This window comes from Arachis hypogaea, chromosome 13 (genome assembly GCF_003086295.3).
Source record: "Arachis hypogaea cultivar Tifrunner chromosome 13, arahy.Tifrunner.gnm2.J5K5, whole genome shotgun sequence".
Lineage (NCBI taxonomy): Eukaryota > Viridiplantae > Streptophyta > Magnoliopsida > Fabales > Fabaceae > Arachis > Arachis hypogaea.
This window is the reverse complement of record NC_092048.1, coordinates 14,003,500-14,021,036: the sequence shown is the minus strand read 5'-3', so window position 1 is coordinate 14,021,036 and position 17,537 is coordinate 14,003,500. Positions and strand designations below refer to the sequence as shown.

General features: G+C 36.8%; 1 protein-coding gene and 1 pseudogene across 4 annotated transcripts; both read right to left on the bottom strand.

Moving 5' to 3' along the window:
- Positions 1–274: 274 nt before the first annotated feature.
- On the bottom strand, positions 275–1,221 carry LOC112732723 (gluconokinase-like; annotated as a pseudogene).
- Positions 1,222–6,937: 5,716 nt separating this feature from the next.
- LOC112737366 (putative disease resistance protein At3g14460) lies at positions 6,938–13,964 on the bottom strand. 4 transcript variants are annotated; one of them, XM_025787236.3, is made up of 3 exons: positions 9,322–13,964; positions 7,930–7,984; positions 6,938–7,319 (listed from the first exon to the last, which is right to left on the bottom strand). In XM_025787236.3, exon 1 carries the CDS (start codon positions 12,785–12,787, stop codon positions 9,542–9,544), a length of 3,246 nt encoding a protein of 1,081 aa, XP_025643021.1. In that variant the 5' UTR covers positions 12,788–13,964; the 3' UTR covers positions 6,938–7,319; positions 7,930–7,984; positions 9,322–9,541. The 4 variants fall into 4 exon arrangements, with proteins under 4 accessions (XP_025643021.1, XP_025643022.1, XP_025643024.1 ...); XM_025787237.3 differs by lacking the exon at positions 7,930–7,984; XM_025787239.3 differs by lacking the exon at positions 6,938–7,319 and having other exon boundaries at positions 7,660–8,912.
- Between the last annotated feature and the right edge of the window lie 3,573 nt (positions 13,965–17,537).

The following is a 17,537-nucleotide window of genomic DNA, read 5'->3' as shown; positions in this document are numbered from 1 at the left end:
ATTTTATATGCATTATTAATGTAGAGGATTTTGCTTTTTATAGTTTAGTTATTTGTTCATGTAGCAAATTCTCTCTTATTAATTTAACTCTTATTGTTCTGGGAGTTGCATTAATTTATGAATGATGATAGGAAATGATTGCATCATATCTTAAAAATGTTAACCATCCGGAAAAATTAGGCTTAATTATATGATTCACTAGCCAATTCAAATGAAACAATCCTAGGATAATTCATATCCTACTTTTGTTTGAATAATACTTAATGATGAAAGCTGATTTAATCATTAGTATTATTTATTATTATAGATAACTTCTAGTTTCAACATTGTGATGAATGAAAAGAGTCCTGAAATTGGAAAATGCCTATAATAATGGTTTTGACAATGGATTGAGGACTTAAAGTGGCATCAACCCTAAGTATTCCCTCAGATTCATCAATCTTAAGCAAATCCAACTGAGATTGCAAAAGAGATGCTGGCATATAATGTGTCCCTTCTGCTCTTTTATTTAAACGAACACTTAGCACCTCAGCAGAAGCTTCCAGTAGTACAAAGCTAACAGCACTTGTTACATAACTTCCCAATTTGTAATCAGGGTCACTTGATCTTAGTGTTTCTCTATATTGCTTCTTCAATGCAGAACACCCAAGAATCACACCATTTCCGTTAACTGTGTTCTTTTGTGGCATCTCTTAGTGATTCAAGCCATGGCATCCTTTCTTCATCAGTGAGTGGGATTCCGTTGCCCATCTTTTCTGCAATATTTAGAAGAAACGAAATAGGGGGGAGAAAAATTAATAGAAATGTTATTTCAACATTGCTAAAAGCTGTCTATATAGTTGGTAACTATGTAAATAATTTGTAATTTTAGCTTAAAAGCTGTCTATCAAGAACAATATTCCCCAAACTCACAGCATCAATACCCTCTTGATAGTCCACCCAGCCTCGGAGTTCGAAAGAGGCCTTGACTCGGTTGTCGTGGTAGACAATTTCAGCAAAGGTGGTCTTACCAATCCCTTCAACGCCCACGGTTGCAATCACAGACGTGTTGCCAACGGTACCACTGGATCGATCAGATAACAAATAGTCAACCATCTCATTCTTTTCTTTTTCTCTTCCGTAAACATCAGCCTTCAGATACGAAGATCCTTGCTGTTGCTCTTGATCTTTCTCACCTTGTAATTTCTCGGTCAGCAGAAGAAGATGCTTCTGCTTTGTCATGACTTCGATTTTTTTGGAGTATGAACTCCCAATCAGGTTCAAAATCCGCAAATGCATCTGCATATGCGCTGTTTCGCAGCACCTCGGACAAACGGTACATCACATCATGGAAGTGATGCATCCACTCCGCCACGACTCAAGTTTCAGATTTCAGATTTCGGATTTACAAACATGGTTTCCATTTCTGTTAATGAGTGAAAAAGAGGTAAGAAATATAAAGAGGCAAGTAACCAAAGTTTTTCATAGTTTTATAAGTCATAAAAACAGAATTCTAGATCAGGGAAAACTAAGCACTTAAGTAACTAAATATTTACAAAAAGCTCAGGCCAATCATCTACCATTCCTAAATATTTACATAAGTATGACCCCTCAAACACACATTTCCACTCCCCAAATTCTCTCAAACAAATTAACCAACCTCTCCTTCACTCACTAAACAACAACGGTAGCCCAAGAAGCCCCTTTCCCCTTGGATATGAAAGCTCAGCAATCATCACCAAAGGAATAACAACACAAAATCAAATAAAAATGGCAAGGCTTTTTATTCGTCCTAATTGCGTCAAACAACACAACTATACCTCATTTCCAAGCTCATCTTCTTGCTCATGCTCACCTGATATCTCCTCCAAAGATCTTTGGCCATGTATATGTAATTGGGGGAGTATTCTGTTTAATTTGGAGAACCAAAGATCAAACTTCAAGTGCTAAATGCACTTGATGCAGCTAAGACACAATTCTATCACTTTACAGCAATTATCGTGACAGGAATGGGTTTCTTCACGGATGCCTATGACCTGTTTTGTATCTCCCTCGTAACAAAGCTACTTGTCCGCATATACTACCTGGTGGACGGTGCACCAAAGCCGGAAACGTTGCCCCCCAATGTCTCCACCGCAGTTAATGGCGTAGCCTTCATCGGAACACTTTCTGCCCAGCTCTTCTTTGGCTGGCTAGGTGACAAGCTCGAGAAAAAGAAAGTCTATGGCTAGGCTCTGCTGCTTATGGCGATTTGCTCTGTCGCTTCCGGCTCTCGTTCGATCAGGAACCAAAGTTGGTTATGACGACGCTCTGCTTTTTCCGGTGGGTTTGGAATCTTGACCGGAGGCATATTTGCAACCATTGTCTCATCGATATTCAAGGCGAAATTCGATGCTCCGCCATTTGAGGTCGATCCGGTAGGCTCAACTGTTCCAGAAGCAGATTTTGCGTGGAGAGTAATTCTTATGGTTGGGGCTCTTCCCGCTGCACTGACATACTGTACTGCAGAGAGTTACTCACCACGCAAAATCTGCTCTTGGAACAGTTGAGCCTACCGGATGATCAACCTCATATGGTGGAGCATCGAATTTCGCCTTGAATATCGATGAGATAACGGTTGCAAATATTCCTCCGGCCAAGATTCCAAACCCCTACATTACCAAGACGGCAGCTATAAACGCGCCGCGAGTTTTCTTGTTTGCCTCCGATACCGAATCCGAGCCAGAACCGGAAAAAGCAGAGCGTCATCATAATCGACATTGGTTCCAGCGGAAGGAGAGGCCGGATGCGACAGAGCAAATCACCATAAGCAGCAGAGCCATGCCGTAGACTTTCTTTCTGCCGTAGACTTTCTTTCTGCCGAGCTTGTCACCTAGCCAGCCAAAGAAGAGCTGACCGAAAAGTGTTTCGATGAAGGCTACGCCATTAACTGCGGCGGAGACCTTGGGGAACTTTCCCGGCTATGGTGCACCGGCCACATGGTAGTATATGCGGCCAAGTAGCTTTATTATGAGGGAGATACAACACAGGTCATAGGCATGTGAAGAAAGTGCTAAAATGTACTTGAAGTTTATGTTTGGCCATGTATATGTATAGCTTTATCTAATCCCAAATAAACTACACAAAAACAGTTATTCTTCAAAACAAAAGGACAAGTAACGACCTAAGCTTATTTGGCTAATGTAACATACCACAATTTTCTTTCTCTAATGATGATTACTGAACATGTAGTCACATAATGTATGCATACATAGTAAAGTTAAACAAGAAGAGTAAAAGAGTGAGAAAAAGAATATGATTAGAAATTAGATATGAAAGGAACTTACCAGCAAGAATGTGAGAAACTTTAATGAGTTTTGAGGGAGAGGAGCAGAAAGAAAAGAGAGTGAAGGGAAAAAGAATTGGTTAGCACAAATGAAATGAAGAGAATGGACAATTATTTATAGGCAAGGTTATAAAAATTAGACTAATCAAACCGTTTTAGTTACTGATTTATTAGTCTAATTGGTTTAAATGTGATTTAACTAAAAAAATTATTTTAAATAAAATAATAAATAAATATTTTAAAATATAATTATAGTTTATATAAATTTTAAAATGTCATCTAAATTTAAAACAATACATAAAATACCTTTAATCCAAGTGTTAAGAAGGATAATATTATATGTAAAATGAAAAGCTAACTAAAAGACCAAAGTTTATTAAAATCGTAATAAATCTATATACAGTAAATCAAACAATTTTTTATAGTTAAGTTGGCAATAATTTCATGTCCTATATCATAATTAGAAGGAAATAGTTAGTAAACAAGTTAAACAACCAAGGAAAACTAAGAATAAATGAAGCAAGATGAGATCCATATATAATACAGCAATATATTGTGTTCCTGAAACAAAAGAGGATTATAGTGACAAGAAGGACCTTTAACCCTTGAATGGCTATAACAATTCAGAACCCAACTGCTAATTAACTGGAGCAATTAACAGCAATTGCATGTGATTCATATGCCAGCTGATTTCTAAATTCCTGATGTGCTCACTAAATCACTATCCACTATCTCTTTTAAAAAATTCAAGAACAAACTCAGAGTGGTTTCTCAATCCACTATGAGTTTGAGGAGAGCTGTAGATAATTATCATGCATCAATAACTGAAATAATTAATTTTTAATTATTGTGATCATTTTTTTATGTATTATAGTTGAGGTGTTAGTTGACTATTTTCACCTTTTAATTCTCTGTTATAGTTAGTCTATATATATATATAGAGAGAGAGAGAAAAAGTACACTTCTAGTTAAATAAATAAGAGAATACAATTGAAAGAAATATTATTGATATATTAAGAATTCAAAATCTTTTTTGTTGCACAAATCTTTGTTCTCTGCTTCCGCTGCATAATTCATTGCAGAATCAACTTTCCACAGTTGTGAAACTCTTTCTCCCGTTTTGAGCAACTACACGACCCACGAGGCCACGACATTGTTTGGTATGTTTTGGTGAGGACCTATTTCTCTATACACACAGTATTATTATGGTCACATTTCTCACTTAATGGCCACATGGGATTTCTCTGATATGCTCAACTGTTCTCACAAATAAAAGAACTTATTTATCTTACAAAAATAAACTTAAGAACCTCGAATATAATAAAATTTAGTTAATAACAAAAGTTTTCAATTTAAAAATTTTTTGAAGACCAAGTATATACTCCTTGAAATTCGTCGAGGACGAAAGTTTCACTGGCTATGCTATTTTTTAATGGCATGGGCTCCTCTTTTTATTACAGCTTTACAATTTGTGGGGTGTAATTCACTGTTATAAAAAAAATACCAAGAGAATAAGAAAAAAAACTGTAATGTAAAGAGTCTAAAGACATGAATAAGAAATTTTACCAAAAATGAAAAAGACATGAATAAGAAGAAAAGAAAAGAATGACCCAAAAAAAAAAAGAATAAAAGAAAAGAAACTCGTTATGACAATATAAAAATTAAAAATTTTATTATATTTGGTTCTTTATGTTTTTTTTTTTTTTGGTGACTGGTTCTTTATGTTTTTAAGATCAAAAGACAAAAGAAATGTTTCAGTTTAAAAAATTATCTTGGTAATGTTTCAAAAAAAAGCAATTATCTTGCTATTCAATTTTTTATATTAATAAACTTAAGCATACTGTTGATTAGAGCTAGCGATATTCAAGGACTAAAACTTTTGTTATAAGTTATACGAAACATTTCAAGTGCACTGGAGAGTACTGGTGCACCAGTTATTTTAACCGTTGATTTCAATTAATATATATTATATATATTTTTTATAATTCAGATCAACGGTTAAAACAATTGGAGCACCGATATTTCCGATGCACTTGAAATGTTTCCTAAGTTATATAACACATAAATTTTGATACGAGATTTTCCTTCTTTTTAATGGATTTTGGATATAAAAATAATTTATTGCTCTACAGATATCTAGGTTAAGTTGAATTCATGAACATACATGGTTAATTATCTTATGACTCATAAATTTACTCATAAATATGAGAATTTTTTTTTTAACTTTTCAATAGAAAAATGATACATTTTCTTGTTCTCATTTTTAGTAGAACCCAAACACACTCTTTTCCTTTGATCAAAGAATAATATTCTTTGAATTTTTTTTATAAAATTGAAAAAATAAATAAAAAGATATTTCCAAAAGTCTTTAATTTTTATGTTTAGAAAGCTAGTTTATTTATTACTTGCTATTTTATATTATTTTTCTATTCGAATCTTATTTGTTTTTTCAAAATTTTTGCATGCGCATGTGAAACACTTTAATTCCCAAAATACGGATTGAAATCTTTCTGAAAATGCGCAGCTCCATTTCTTAGCCTGCATCCGCGAAATGGATTTTCATATCATTTCAAGCCAGGTGCCTACAAAATGGGACAACCATATCAGGTGCAGCTCCCACGAAATGACTACCCCCATTTCCTTGGTGGCAGTAGCGAAATGGAAGAAACAACTCTAGGGACACCAGGCGCGAAATGGAGGCACTGATTGTTTGCCAGCTTAATATTGTACAATGTTAATACTTAGTTGCTAATAAGAACATAAATTGAATCCAATACAAAGTACTTAATTGAGAAAGCATTCTTTGTGCACTAATTGTTATTATCAAATTTGTCAACAATATATTATCTACCTTAGATTTTCAACTATATCTTAATTAACTTTGCTGCCCTTTAATGGTAAGTAATATGAATCGACAATACCCACAAAACATATAGCAGCATAAAAGTTAAGCAGCTTATCCGAAACTGTACAAGTAGAAGGAATAACCTTTGTTGTAAGGTTGCAAGAATTTCACTAAGTGAAGGTGCATGAACTAGCAAATATAAAATGCAATTATATGAATGAACCCAAAATCTCTTCTACCATGATAATAAGAAAAATGTGTCACTTCTATAAGAGGTAATAAGCTGCAAGCTCATTAGCATCAAAATTACAATATTCCAAAGTAGCTTTTCTGAGTTCTTATGGATTGTCTGCCTATGATGATATCCCATAAAACAATTTTATAAGAAAGCAGTGGCATAATATCAAATCAATAATGAGCAACAACTAAATCATACACTTGACCTGCAAAAAAATCATTATAGGACTAGTTTGAATTGGCTTTTGAAAAAAAGTATTTATTTTTTTATCTTTTTTAAGAAAATCATTTTTTACAGATAAAAGTTATATATTTTACTTTGGGTAGACTTTTTAAAAAGATTTTTTAAATATTAAAAACGTCTTTTGCTTTTGTTTTTTTTTTAAAAGCAAGGTATTACTGGCTTTTAGAAAAAAGCAAAGAATTTGCTTTTTTAATAAAAATACTTATTCTCAAAAGATGTATCAAAATGTGTTTAAAACTTAAAGTATTTTATTTTTTTTTATAAAAAGTACTTTTTTAACTCAAATAAGCTAATTCAAACCAACACATAATCAGAAAATTCTTACTCCTAAGTACGTCCAGATAATTATGATCAACTGTCCACATAATTCTGCAACACACACAAACACAAGTAACCTAGAGATAACATTTTAAACAAAATCTTTTTCAATATAAGGGCAATAATATCCACTTTTCTACATCAAATTATGACTATACCATAGAGTGAATATGAGAGTGTCCTCAACTCCGCAGTGCCCCCATTTCGCACCAGGTGTTCCTGAGTTATTTCTTTCATTTTGCTACTGCCACCAAGGAAATGGGGGTAGCCATTTCGTGGGAACTGCACCTGATATGGTTGGCCCATTTTGTGGGTACCTGGCTTGAAATGATATGAAAATCCATTTCGCGAACGCCGGCCAAGAAATGGAGCTGCGCATTTTCAGAAAGATTTCAATCCATGCGCATTTTGGGAATTAAAGTGTTTCACATGCGCATTTAGGTAAAAAAGCCCATTGAGCAATATTAAGAAATTTGCTACCACTAATTAAAAGATGAAGTTTTCTCATTTTCTATTTCTCAAGTAATTTATACTTGGGAAAATAAAATGAACGATAGAGGGTTTCAACCTAAAAACTAATCTAACCCATGCTCAAAGGATTTGATAAGTGTTGCCTTGCTGATCAAGTATATAAAATTATAGATGTGAAATTATCTAAAGTTCCAAACCAGAGAGAACTGTTAAGGGAATTTCTTAGAGAAGAAAAGGTGATTTTGGTGTAAAATGATGATACTGAATTCGTTCACTTGTGTTGAGCTTCTGCTTAAGTATTTATAAAGTGAAATACAATGACTAGTACAGAAGCAACTAAGTGCCACGTCATTTAAGTGACTAACTAACTTTCTAGCCATGCATAACATCCTTAACTAATCTAAACCCCACAATTTAGACAGCTTGGCAGTACATAGAGCAAGAGTATAGTAACATTAACAATAAGCTTTAGGTAGCAGTGGCAACAGTATTTCTGGATCCTGTCCTTACTTTATTTTCATTATAAAACTCGAGATCAAAAGCTGCAATTAAAACGTCCTTTGCCCTGTTCCATGTCAATATTAAGCAGCCATTTGGTTAGTGTAACAGATATCTACAAATAACATTAACATTAATGTTATTCGTACACTAAAATTAGTTATTAATGTATTTGTATATAAATACATATATAGTTTAATTTATTTTCAATGTGTATTTTATACTGGTGGTTGATTTTAGTGTACACGTAGTATAGTCGTTCCAATAATCCAATTATTATAAAAAATGCTATTCGTACACTAAAATCAGCCACTAATATATTTGCGTGTAAATGTTTAATTTATTTTTAATGTGTATTTATATTCCAACATGTATTTTATACTGATGTCTGATTTTGATAGCTTATTTTAGTATATACATAGTAAAGTCGAATTATTATATGTAACGACAGTATTAGTGTAAGTGTAACTAGGGATGGCAAAATTCCCCGAGACGTGGGGATCCCTGTGGGGACTGCCCCGAATGGGGATCCGATTGTGGGGAATTTTCCCCGCGGGGATGGGGATGGGGGACAAAATTTCCCCGAAGCAGGCGTGGGGACCCGAGCGGGGATCCCCGCCCCGTCCCCGCTATTCCCCGAAATTTATGAATTCCTTAAATTATTCTTAATAGTTTATTTCTCATATATGTTTTTTAGTCATTTCTCGCACACACATATATAGAAACCCAAAACTCCTAATTTTTATTTGCATAACCCTTCTTCAATTCAGAGATCCCTAAGGCTGTCCATACTCCATCTAACCTCTCTGCAGCCACCCCCTCGTCACTCTTCTCACCGAATCGTCACACCTCACCGTGCCATCACCCTTATCGCGTCGTAATTTCTATTTGCGGCGTTCTTTTTCATAACTCTGCCGTCGTGTCCATTCTCCTCTCTGTTGCCACGTCTCTTACCTCGTCCACTGCTTTGTCCTTTAACTCGTCGTTGCGTCCCCCTATTGCGTTATTTCGAGAGAAGTCACCATCGTATCATTTAGACTTTTTGTATAAAATCTTGCAGTTTTTGTATAAGATAGATACTTGCAGCTCTATTCATATGAAAATTAATAATTAGTTAGAACTATTATGTAGATGGGGAATGGGGTCCCCGCGGGGAATGGGGCCCTGTAGAAATGGGGATGGGGAGCAATATTCCCCCACGGCGGGGAATGGGGCAGGGATGGGGAGCAAATCTGAGGGCGGGGATGGGGAGCAGGGAGGCATCCCCCGCCCCCGCCCTGCCCCATTGACATCCCTAAGTGTAACAGTGTCATCTTTAAATTTATGATTTCCGCAACTTTACTGCATAAGTTATTTCATTCAACCCAAAATGATAAGATTTTTAGTAAATTACGAGAAACTCACATGGTTTGGCAAGAATTTCACAGCACAGACAAGTAGAGAACAACCTTCACTTCAGCGTTTCCCCTTATTTGGGATTGTGACAGCTTCAGAACCCTCTCTTAGGTTGCGGCTGAGTAAAGCTTCCTGATGCAGCTTTAATTTGATAATTTCCCTTCAGAACTACTTTTGGAGCTTCTTAGGATAAATCTAATTCATACCTACCTTAACTCCCATGAATAACTCAATCATCAATTTGTAGGTTGGGAATATGGGCTATCTTGCTCCACTCAGACGCTGTTTTGTAGAAGAGTTTCTGGGTCAATATTGAACATTCTTTGATGCAAAGACAATTCAAGGATGACGGCAACCCTTCTGGCAAGGAATAAAGCCCATGGCAACCATTAATCTCCAATTTCTCAAGGGCGATCAAGTTCTGAATGCCATTCATGACTCTGAGATCTGAGAGCCTACTGATGCGTAGAGACTTGAGACTTCTTGGAAGAAGATCCTTATCTGGAAATGACTTCATGCCAATGCATCCACCTTCAATCTCTAAATGAGTTAGAGAGGGAAGCCTATGCAGATTCCACTCCTTTTGAGGTACAAGCTTGTCAGAAAATGAAATTGAAAGTAAACTTAAACTGGACGGCACGCCCCCATCAGGAAGAGACTCAAGTTTTGGACATGTGTCTATAAGCAATGACCGAAGTGATGTAAGAGTTGCTAGATTACTGGGCAATGAATTCAAACTTGTGCAATTAGATATTGTTACTGATTTAAGATTGGGAGCAGGCAATCCTCTCTCTGGAAAGGATACCAGGTTAGGGCAGTCCAGGATTCCCAAGGACTCAAGTTTCAGATTCTGATCATGAAACCCCTCAACCATCGACAACAACTTGAGATTGGGACAACCCTTGATGTATAGAGTTTGGAGTCTTGGGAAAAGATTTATGGAGATGGATACCAGAGATTTGCAACTACTGCTTATGCAAAGATATTCTAAGAGTTCAAACTTATTATTGTGTTCTCCAAGAGGGTTAAGGAACTCCAGATTTGGACATTTGTGGATATAAAGTGTTCTCAGGGAATTGGGGTGCAGAGCATCAGCAAAGCGCCTGCCAGAAAAACAATCGGTAAGAAACAACTCAAAAATATCTGAACCAAAAACTCCATCTGCTAGCAAATCAAGATTCTGGCAGCCTTCAATTCTAAGGCTTTTTAATCCACATGGCAGATTGCACAGTTCTGATGCATCTGAAACTTCCACAATGTCTAATGAAGACCTAAAGTCAAGCATATCTCTGTCAACCTTACTATTGGTAACAACAGGGGACATTATGGTTGTTCCTCCCTCTTGAACTTCCGGGGCATGGTGTGAGGAGGATTCGGGAGTCACTTCAGCCACACTTGTGAGAATCTCAGTGCAGTGTTGTTCTCCACCCATCAACTCATGGTCATCAACTATCTTTGGGTGTGGAGTCTCAAGGCGATCACATCGAGATATCTTAATCTTAAGTGAAGGAAGGTGTCTGGGCAAGTCATGCAGCAGCTCCGGGCAATGCATCACATAAAGCTCACGAAGGCATGGAAATTGAGGGCTTTGATCATCTAAGAGAATCCACTCTTTCCAGTTGGGCATGTCGACAAACCACAGGATCCGCAAAGACTGAAACGGGACATGTGAATTGGTCTCACCATAGAATTCATTGCCTATTGATCTCACGCTGTCACAACCTTGAATATAGAGCTCTTCAAGAGATGGAAGTTGTCCAAGTGGTGGCAAGTAAGGCCAATTTCTACAGTCACGAATGTGTAGGGTCCCTAAAGTCCAGAATGATACATCTCCTAACCAACCAGGAAAACTTCTTTCAGGACAGCCCAATATGTTGAGCATTTTTAGCTGTGTCGGCGGCTGCAAATATTCTAGCGCTTCTCCACAACCCGCAAAGCGCAGTTGATTCCATCTCAATGTAAGACTTTCTAGACGACTCTTTTCTTTCAATCTAGCTTTGGAGGCACTATTAGCATCGGCAATGTTCTGCAAGTCTGTGATGCTCAGTGTCTGAATGTTTGAAGCATTAGCCAACTCTGCCAAATTCGACCCTGAATTCACGCTGAAGCCATGTAGTGTTTCAAGATTTCTCAAACTTGCCAGCTTTAAGGACATGTCTTCCAGCTTGGTGCCCCTGAGATCCAGTTTACGCAATCCAACCAAATTCGCCAGAGTACTTGGCAGCCGATGGAGATAGCAGCAGAAAGACAACTTCAAAGTTTGCAAATGAGACAAGGCGCTAATTGAATCAGGCAGCGTGCATATGTCAGAGAAAGAGAGGTCGATGTGTTCAAGCCTTCGTAGTTCTCCAATCCCATTTGGCAAATCTTTTTTCCGAGCCCCTGTAAGTTTCAGGGAAACTAGGTTGTTAAGAGACCAAGGATTCAGCGTGAGAAAGGGGTCGGACAAGATACTACTTGCTTCATTTTCATCAGCAACCAGAGATAGCTTTCCAGATTCAAACTTTCTCGCCAGTCCCAGGCTTTCACGTTCTCCGAAATCATGCTGTAGAGACAAAGAAGGCGAATCTTCAATCGACAGGACGTAATCTGAACGCATCTTGATGGCAACATCCCCTCTTGATGTGGTGAGGATGACCGCGCTTCCACAGGCAGCACCAGCAAAACATGGCCGAAGGGTTTCCCAATGTGGAAGATCTTCAACATCGTCCAACACTAGAAGAACCTTTTTGGGCCGCTGCAAGCACTTGTTTAGGCGACGTGTCAGTTCAGTTAAACTGTCGTCATAGTGAAAATCTTCATTGAAACTATCGAGAGTTATCTTGGCCAAACTCTCAGCATCAAGCTCTTTGGGAAACTGTATCCAACCACGGAGGTTGAAAGAGGACTTGACTCGTTCATCATGGTAAACAAGGTCAGCAAGTCTGGTCTTTCCAGTCCCGTTCATGCCAACGATGGCAATCACAGACACGCCAGTGCTACCATTCGCTCGATCATCGGACAGCAAAAATTGGACCATCTCATCATTTTCTTTGCAATAAATGTCAAGTGTTAGCTTCTGATGTGAAGTTTGTGGTTGCTCACCTTGTTCTTCTTCTTGTTCCGCAGTCTGGAAGAGAAGGTGCTTCTGTCTTGCTATGATTTCGAATCTCCGAAAGATGAGGTCAAGTTCGGGTTTGGCATCTGCACCTGCTGCTTCTCCGGATCTGAACTTGTGCAGAACCTCCTCCAAAAGATACATCATATCTTGGAAGTGACAGAACCATTCCATCACGTCCCTGCTTGTAGATCTGGCAGTAGCAGAGCTATTCGCTTCCATGTCATCGGCCACAGCAACGATGGTCAGCAACAACTGCCGCGGAACATCCATCTTCATATGTTTCAACAGAGATTCCTTGAATTTTGGATTTTCAAGCTCATTAAGCATCTCCCTAGGGAAAGCGGACAGTAACCTCCTGCTCCTGCTCATGGCCATGTGGAAATTATCAAACGTTTGCTTGAGACGGCAGAATTCCGGACAACAGCAAAGCAATAATATATCAAGGAAGGTGCTGCTTCTGTGTTCTCTGGTATTTGCTTGGTTGCTTCTTTTTTATTCGTTGCTTTCGCCTCAAAGCACACGACAATCCGTGGTTTCTGATTGGTAAACATCTTATCGCTAGGCAATTTCTCATTTTCTCTTGTTGACTTGGTATCCAATCTCCAAAGTGTGAGTCAAGCTTTCTTCAACAGGACAAAATTCTAACGAATGGCTAACCTTTAAGATCTTTATTAGTAATTACCTAAATTAGTCCCTGATTTTAGAAATGGACATTTTAGTATTTAAAAAATTAATATGTAAAAATATCTCTAAAGTTTTATTTTAATAGAGTAATTATCTAAATCAATCCTTACGAATTTTAAAAGTAGACATTTTAATTTAGAAAAATTATCAAAAGTACCCATGAAATTTACGAACGTTGACAAAAGTATTCATAAATTAAGAAAATTAACGTTGTACCCATGAAAGATGGATTTCGTATAACAAAAGTATTCAAATTCTAATTTTTGTTGCTTTTTTAATAAAATTCCTAAACTACCCCACCCTAATCCCATTCTACCGTCACTCCCTCTCTTCTCTTCTTCCTCTCTCCTCACTTATCCCTCAAAAACCCTCACAGAGTCACAGAAACTCTCTTCCTACCTCCTCATTGCCGTCCACCACCCACCTACTCCATTACCGCCAATCTCTTCCCCTCTCACTGCTTCTCCCTCTCACTATTAAGGTGAGTACAACACCTTCATCGCACACCTGTGACCCAACCTGAGGAGAATGTTGCCGTGGCGCGCCTGTTGCAGCCGAAGAGAACGTCGTCGTGGCGCATCTGACCCAGCCGAGGAGAACACCGTCGTCGCACACCTGAGAAGAGAGAGGGGTCGTAGTACTCTTGCATGCAGAAAGCGGGTTCGGTCAGAGAAGAAAGGGAGGCGGCACTGTGGATGGAGGTTCTGCCATTGACGATGTTACAGTCGGCTGATGAAGAAAAAGGTATTTCTTTTTTTTAAAACATTTTTATTTTATTTTTCTTCTTTTCAGAAATTGATTTAGTTATGATACTGTTCTATTTTTTTTTAAATCTGCTTCTATTTTTTATGAAGGCTGAGATTGATTTACAGAAGATTCAGTTGATGGCTACTTCTACTTCTGATTTTTGCTGAAATAAATTTTAAATTGGATGAATGGATTTCTTGATTTTTTATGGTTGATGGCTTTTTCTATTTCTAGTTTTGTTAAAGTGAATTGAAATTAGATGAATGGATTTGAAAATTTTATGTTTTGAGTATTTTTTGGTGTTTGATTAATTTAGTTTGGGTATAGATTATAAACTTATGAGTGAATCGGTTGAGGTCCGATCCTCTACCACTACCACCACTACCATTGATTTCGGTCTGGTTTGTTGTAGGAGTAGTTTTGGATTCCATGGCAAGAGTTGGTGCAAATTGAGTTATGAAAGGTTGAAAAAGTGAGTTGAGGTTGAGTGTAGGGTAGTTTAGGAATTTTATTAAAAAATCAACAAAAAATTAAGATTTTGATACTTTTGTCGTATGGAACCCATCTTTCATAGGTACAACGTTGATTTTCTTAGTTTATGGGTATTTTTGTCAGCGTTCGTAAACTTCATGGAACCCATCTTTCATAACAGTCTCTCATCTATTTTTCGGCTTAACTCACTAAGGGAGAATGTAAAATTGACACAATTTTTTGTTAACATAGTTTTTGTCACATTATAAATAAAAAAATAATATGTATGTGCCACATGGATATATATATTAAGTTAGTCTAATTATGGAGTAGGAATTTACTTAGTTTTTTAAATTAATTAATAATTTAGTGATTAAGTTGAGATTCAAATGAAAATAAAAAAATAACTTTGATTATACTTACTTCTTAACTATCACACTAAACTAAGTTATATTAAATACAAAAATATCGAATGATTTCAACTTTAAGTTTCTTGTAGAATACCTTCTAATAACTTTATTGAACAACATTTGTCATGATCCAAAATGAGCCATCACCGGATTCAGGAAAATAATCCCCTAACAAATCTAACTGACTCAAAGATAAATTGAATAAGAAAGTTACAAATATTTTAAATAAATTTACAATTTCTAAAATGAATAATTATATATTTTTAACAAAAGGTAAAATAAATAAATATAGATAGATATTGCCTATGACATATAAAGCATATACATTTAGGAACTCTACGAAGAATAAGTACTCATTGCAGATAGTTAATTTTGAATAGAAAGTCTCACATAATTAAGTATTTGTTCCTGAAAAATATTTTTAGAAAAATGGGGTGAGTTTTGCAACTCAGATACTAGACAATACATCTATAATCAACATGAGATAATATAAATATTATTATCAAAGTAATTTTAATTAGAAAATAGTAGTTGATAATAATAAGTGAATCAATAAGGGAGTTCTCATACAGAAATCAAATCAAAAGTCCACACTTGGGCGGCTCCACCTCTATGGGTAGTCCTTTCCTCTAGTGTGTCCATATGGAATAACAGATCCAACGTGTGGCCTATATGTTAGGCTAGCAACGCCCCTGCTAGTTGAGGTCTAAGCCAGATGCATCTAGGTTAATGTCATAACCATCGTTAACTACGGTTTTTTAATACGAGCCTCCCAAACCAATTCAAAATATATAATTTCGAATATAACAAATTCTTTAGTCTTTCAAACATGAGGTATCAAATTAAATAATACTTTCTCATCCAATTCATATTCAATCATATTTTCTCAATTTTAAGGCATTTCAAACATATTTTACAATTTCAAAACAAGTGAGTACCAACAAAACTTCAATGCTTCAAAAATACATATTCGAATAAAATCAAATACTTTAAAATAACATAAAACTTGTTCATACATACATATAGTCTCATAAAAACATATAATCTCATGTGCATATTAAAATGAGCTTAACAAAAATCAATATTTAGTTCTAATAAATCAATTATTAAAATTAACTTTAAAATCCTTTGATGATAATCTTTGTAAGTATAACTAAGTTCAAAGCACCGTATATCAAAATAATTATAGACGTAAAGTCAAACAATTATAAATGTAAAGCCTACTCACAATTTGGTCCTAAAAGACCGAAAAGACCAAACCCGGAATACCAAATTAAAGGGTGAGGATGGTTGGAATAGAATGGATCGAAAGAACGGGCAGTGACAACAACTCCAACTAATCCCACTGCAATAACATTGTAATAATCACAGCTATGGCGGTTGAAATAGAACAGAACGGAAACAAGGTAGCATCAACGGAATAGTAGCAGAGCAAAAGTAGAAACGAGGCAAGTTAAAGGAGATGACCTAGACCATAACAGAGGCACTTTAGCGGCGTCTTCTCTAGAAACCGCAACAGCGACATAAGATCTGGTAGGATGCTTAAACCAGAAGCAGAGGCAACCACCAGCAGCGGTGCCAGCAAGGAACGACTCTGATGGCGGTGTGCAGCTCGACAGTGACCTTCTTCCCCAGCAATGGCAACAGCAGCAATAGCTTACACCACCGCTACCTCTCTTCCCGGTGACGAGCTTTGTCGCGTTCTCCTTCCCCCTTCATGAAGTCTCTCTTTCTCTCTTCGGCCTCATCGGCAGTACAGTAGTTCGACGACGGCGAGGCTAGCTTCAATGGCGGTGGCTAGGGCTCCAGCAGTGACGGCAATGGAACCTCCTCTGTTCACCATGCCTCTCTTCTCTCTCCTCGGGCTCCCCTCAGCAACACGACGGTCCTCCATGCGCAACCACCACTTGCAGCCACCACCACGACAGCGTGACCCTAACCAGCGTCGTCCTCCTTCCTCACCCCCTTCTTCCTTTCTTCTCCCTCTCTGTTTTCCCTCTCTCTTTTTCCTCCTTTCATTTTTAGCCATGTGTGTGTGTTAGGAGAGAGTTAGGGTTTGGTTTGAGAAAAGGGGGAGTAAGAGTATTGTAGAGATTTTACATTCTATCCTTCTTACAAAAATTTTCGCCCTCGAAAATTCGAAAATTGATATAATCTGCAAAAATTTACATAGTTTTAGCACTTTACCAAATATGAGAAAGAAGTATAATGAGGTGCAAAAGTTACAAGATAGGTTTTTGTTAAAACGATGCGATTGGCATTCACCTACTATCGTTCCCTTGACAACTTAGATATACATAGCACTTTTCACTTAGTTTGTCAATCTCCTCAAAATACACTTTTACTTCATAATCTCTTGGTTCTGTTGTACATCTCCTTGGTAGTAACCGGTCTCACGTCAAGCCTTAGAATTACAACTTTTTGAACTTCAACATCGATAAGTTGTGTCCTAACAAACTAACGTATCGCTTGCTAATCTAGGGATCACACGTGACACCGAAACACACTCGAGTTTACTCAAAAGGACACTCGAGTTTATCGGTATCGATTGATCATAACTTGATTTTAAAGGTGTAAAATTATCAATATTTTCTTTTCTTTTCATGTGTTTCCTACTTTTAGTTGGTTCATTTATTTCAAAATTTTTTTTCATATGTTTCCTTTGCTCGTTCTAAATATTTTCTTTATTACTATACTTTGATTGATTGTGTTTGAATATTTTGTTTTGTTTATTGTTATTGATGTTTAGAAGTAGAAATCTTCAGGTGATACCATTTTTTATATACTAGCTTCTAATTTTGGATGCAACATCT

What these genes read in the sequence shown, in the direction of transcription:
- LOC112737366 (XM_025787236.3), bottom strand. Translation starts at nt 12,787, where the DNA reads ATGGCCATGAGCAGGAGCAGGAGGTTACTGTCCGCTTTCCCTAGGGAG.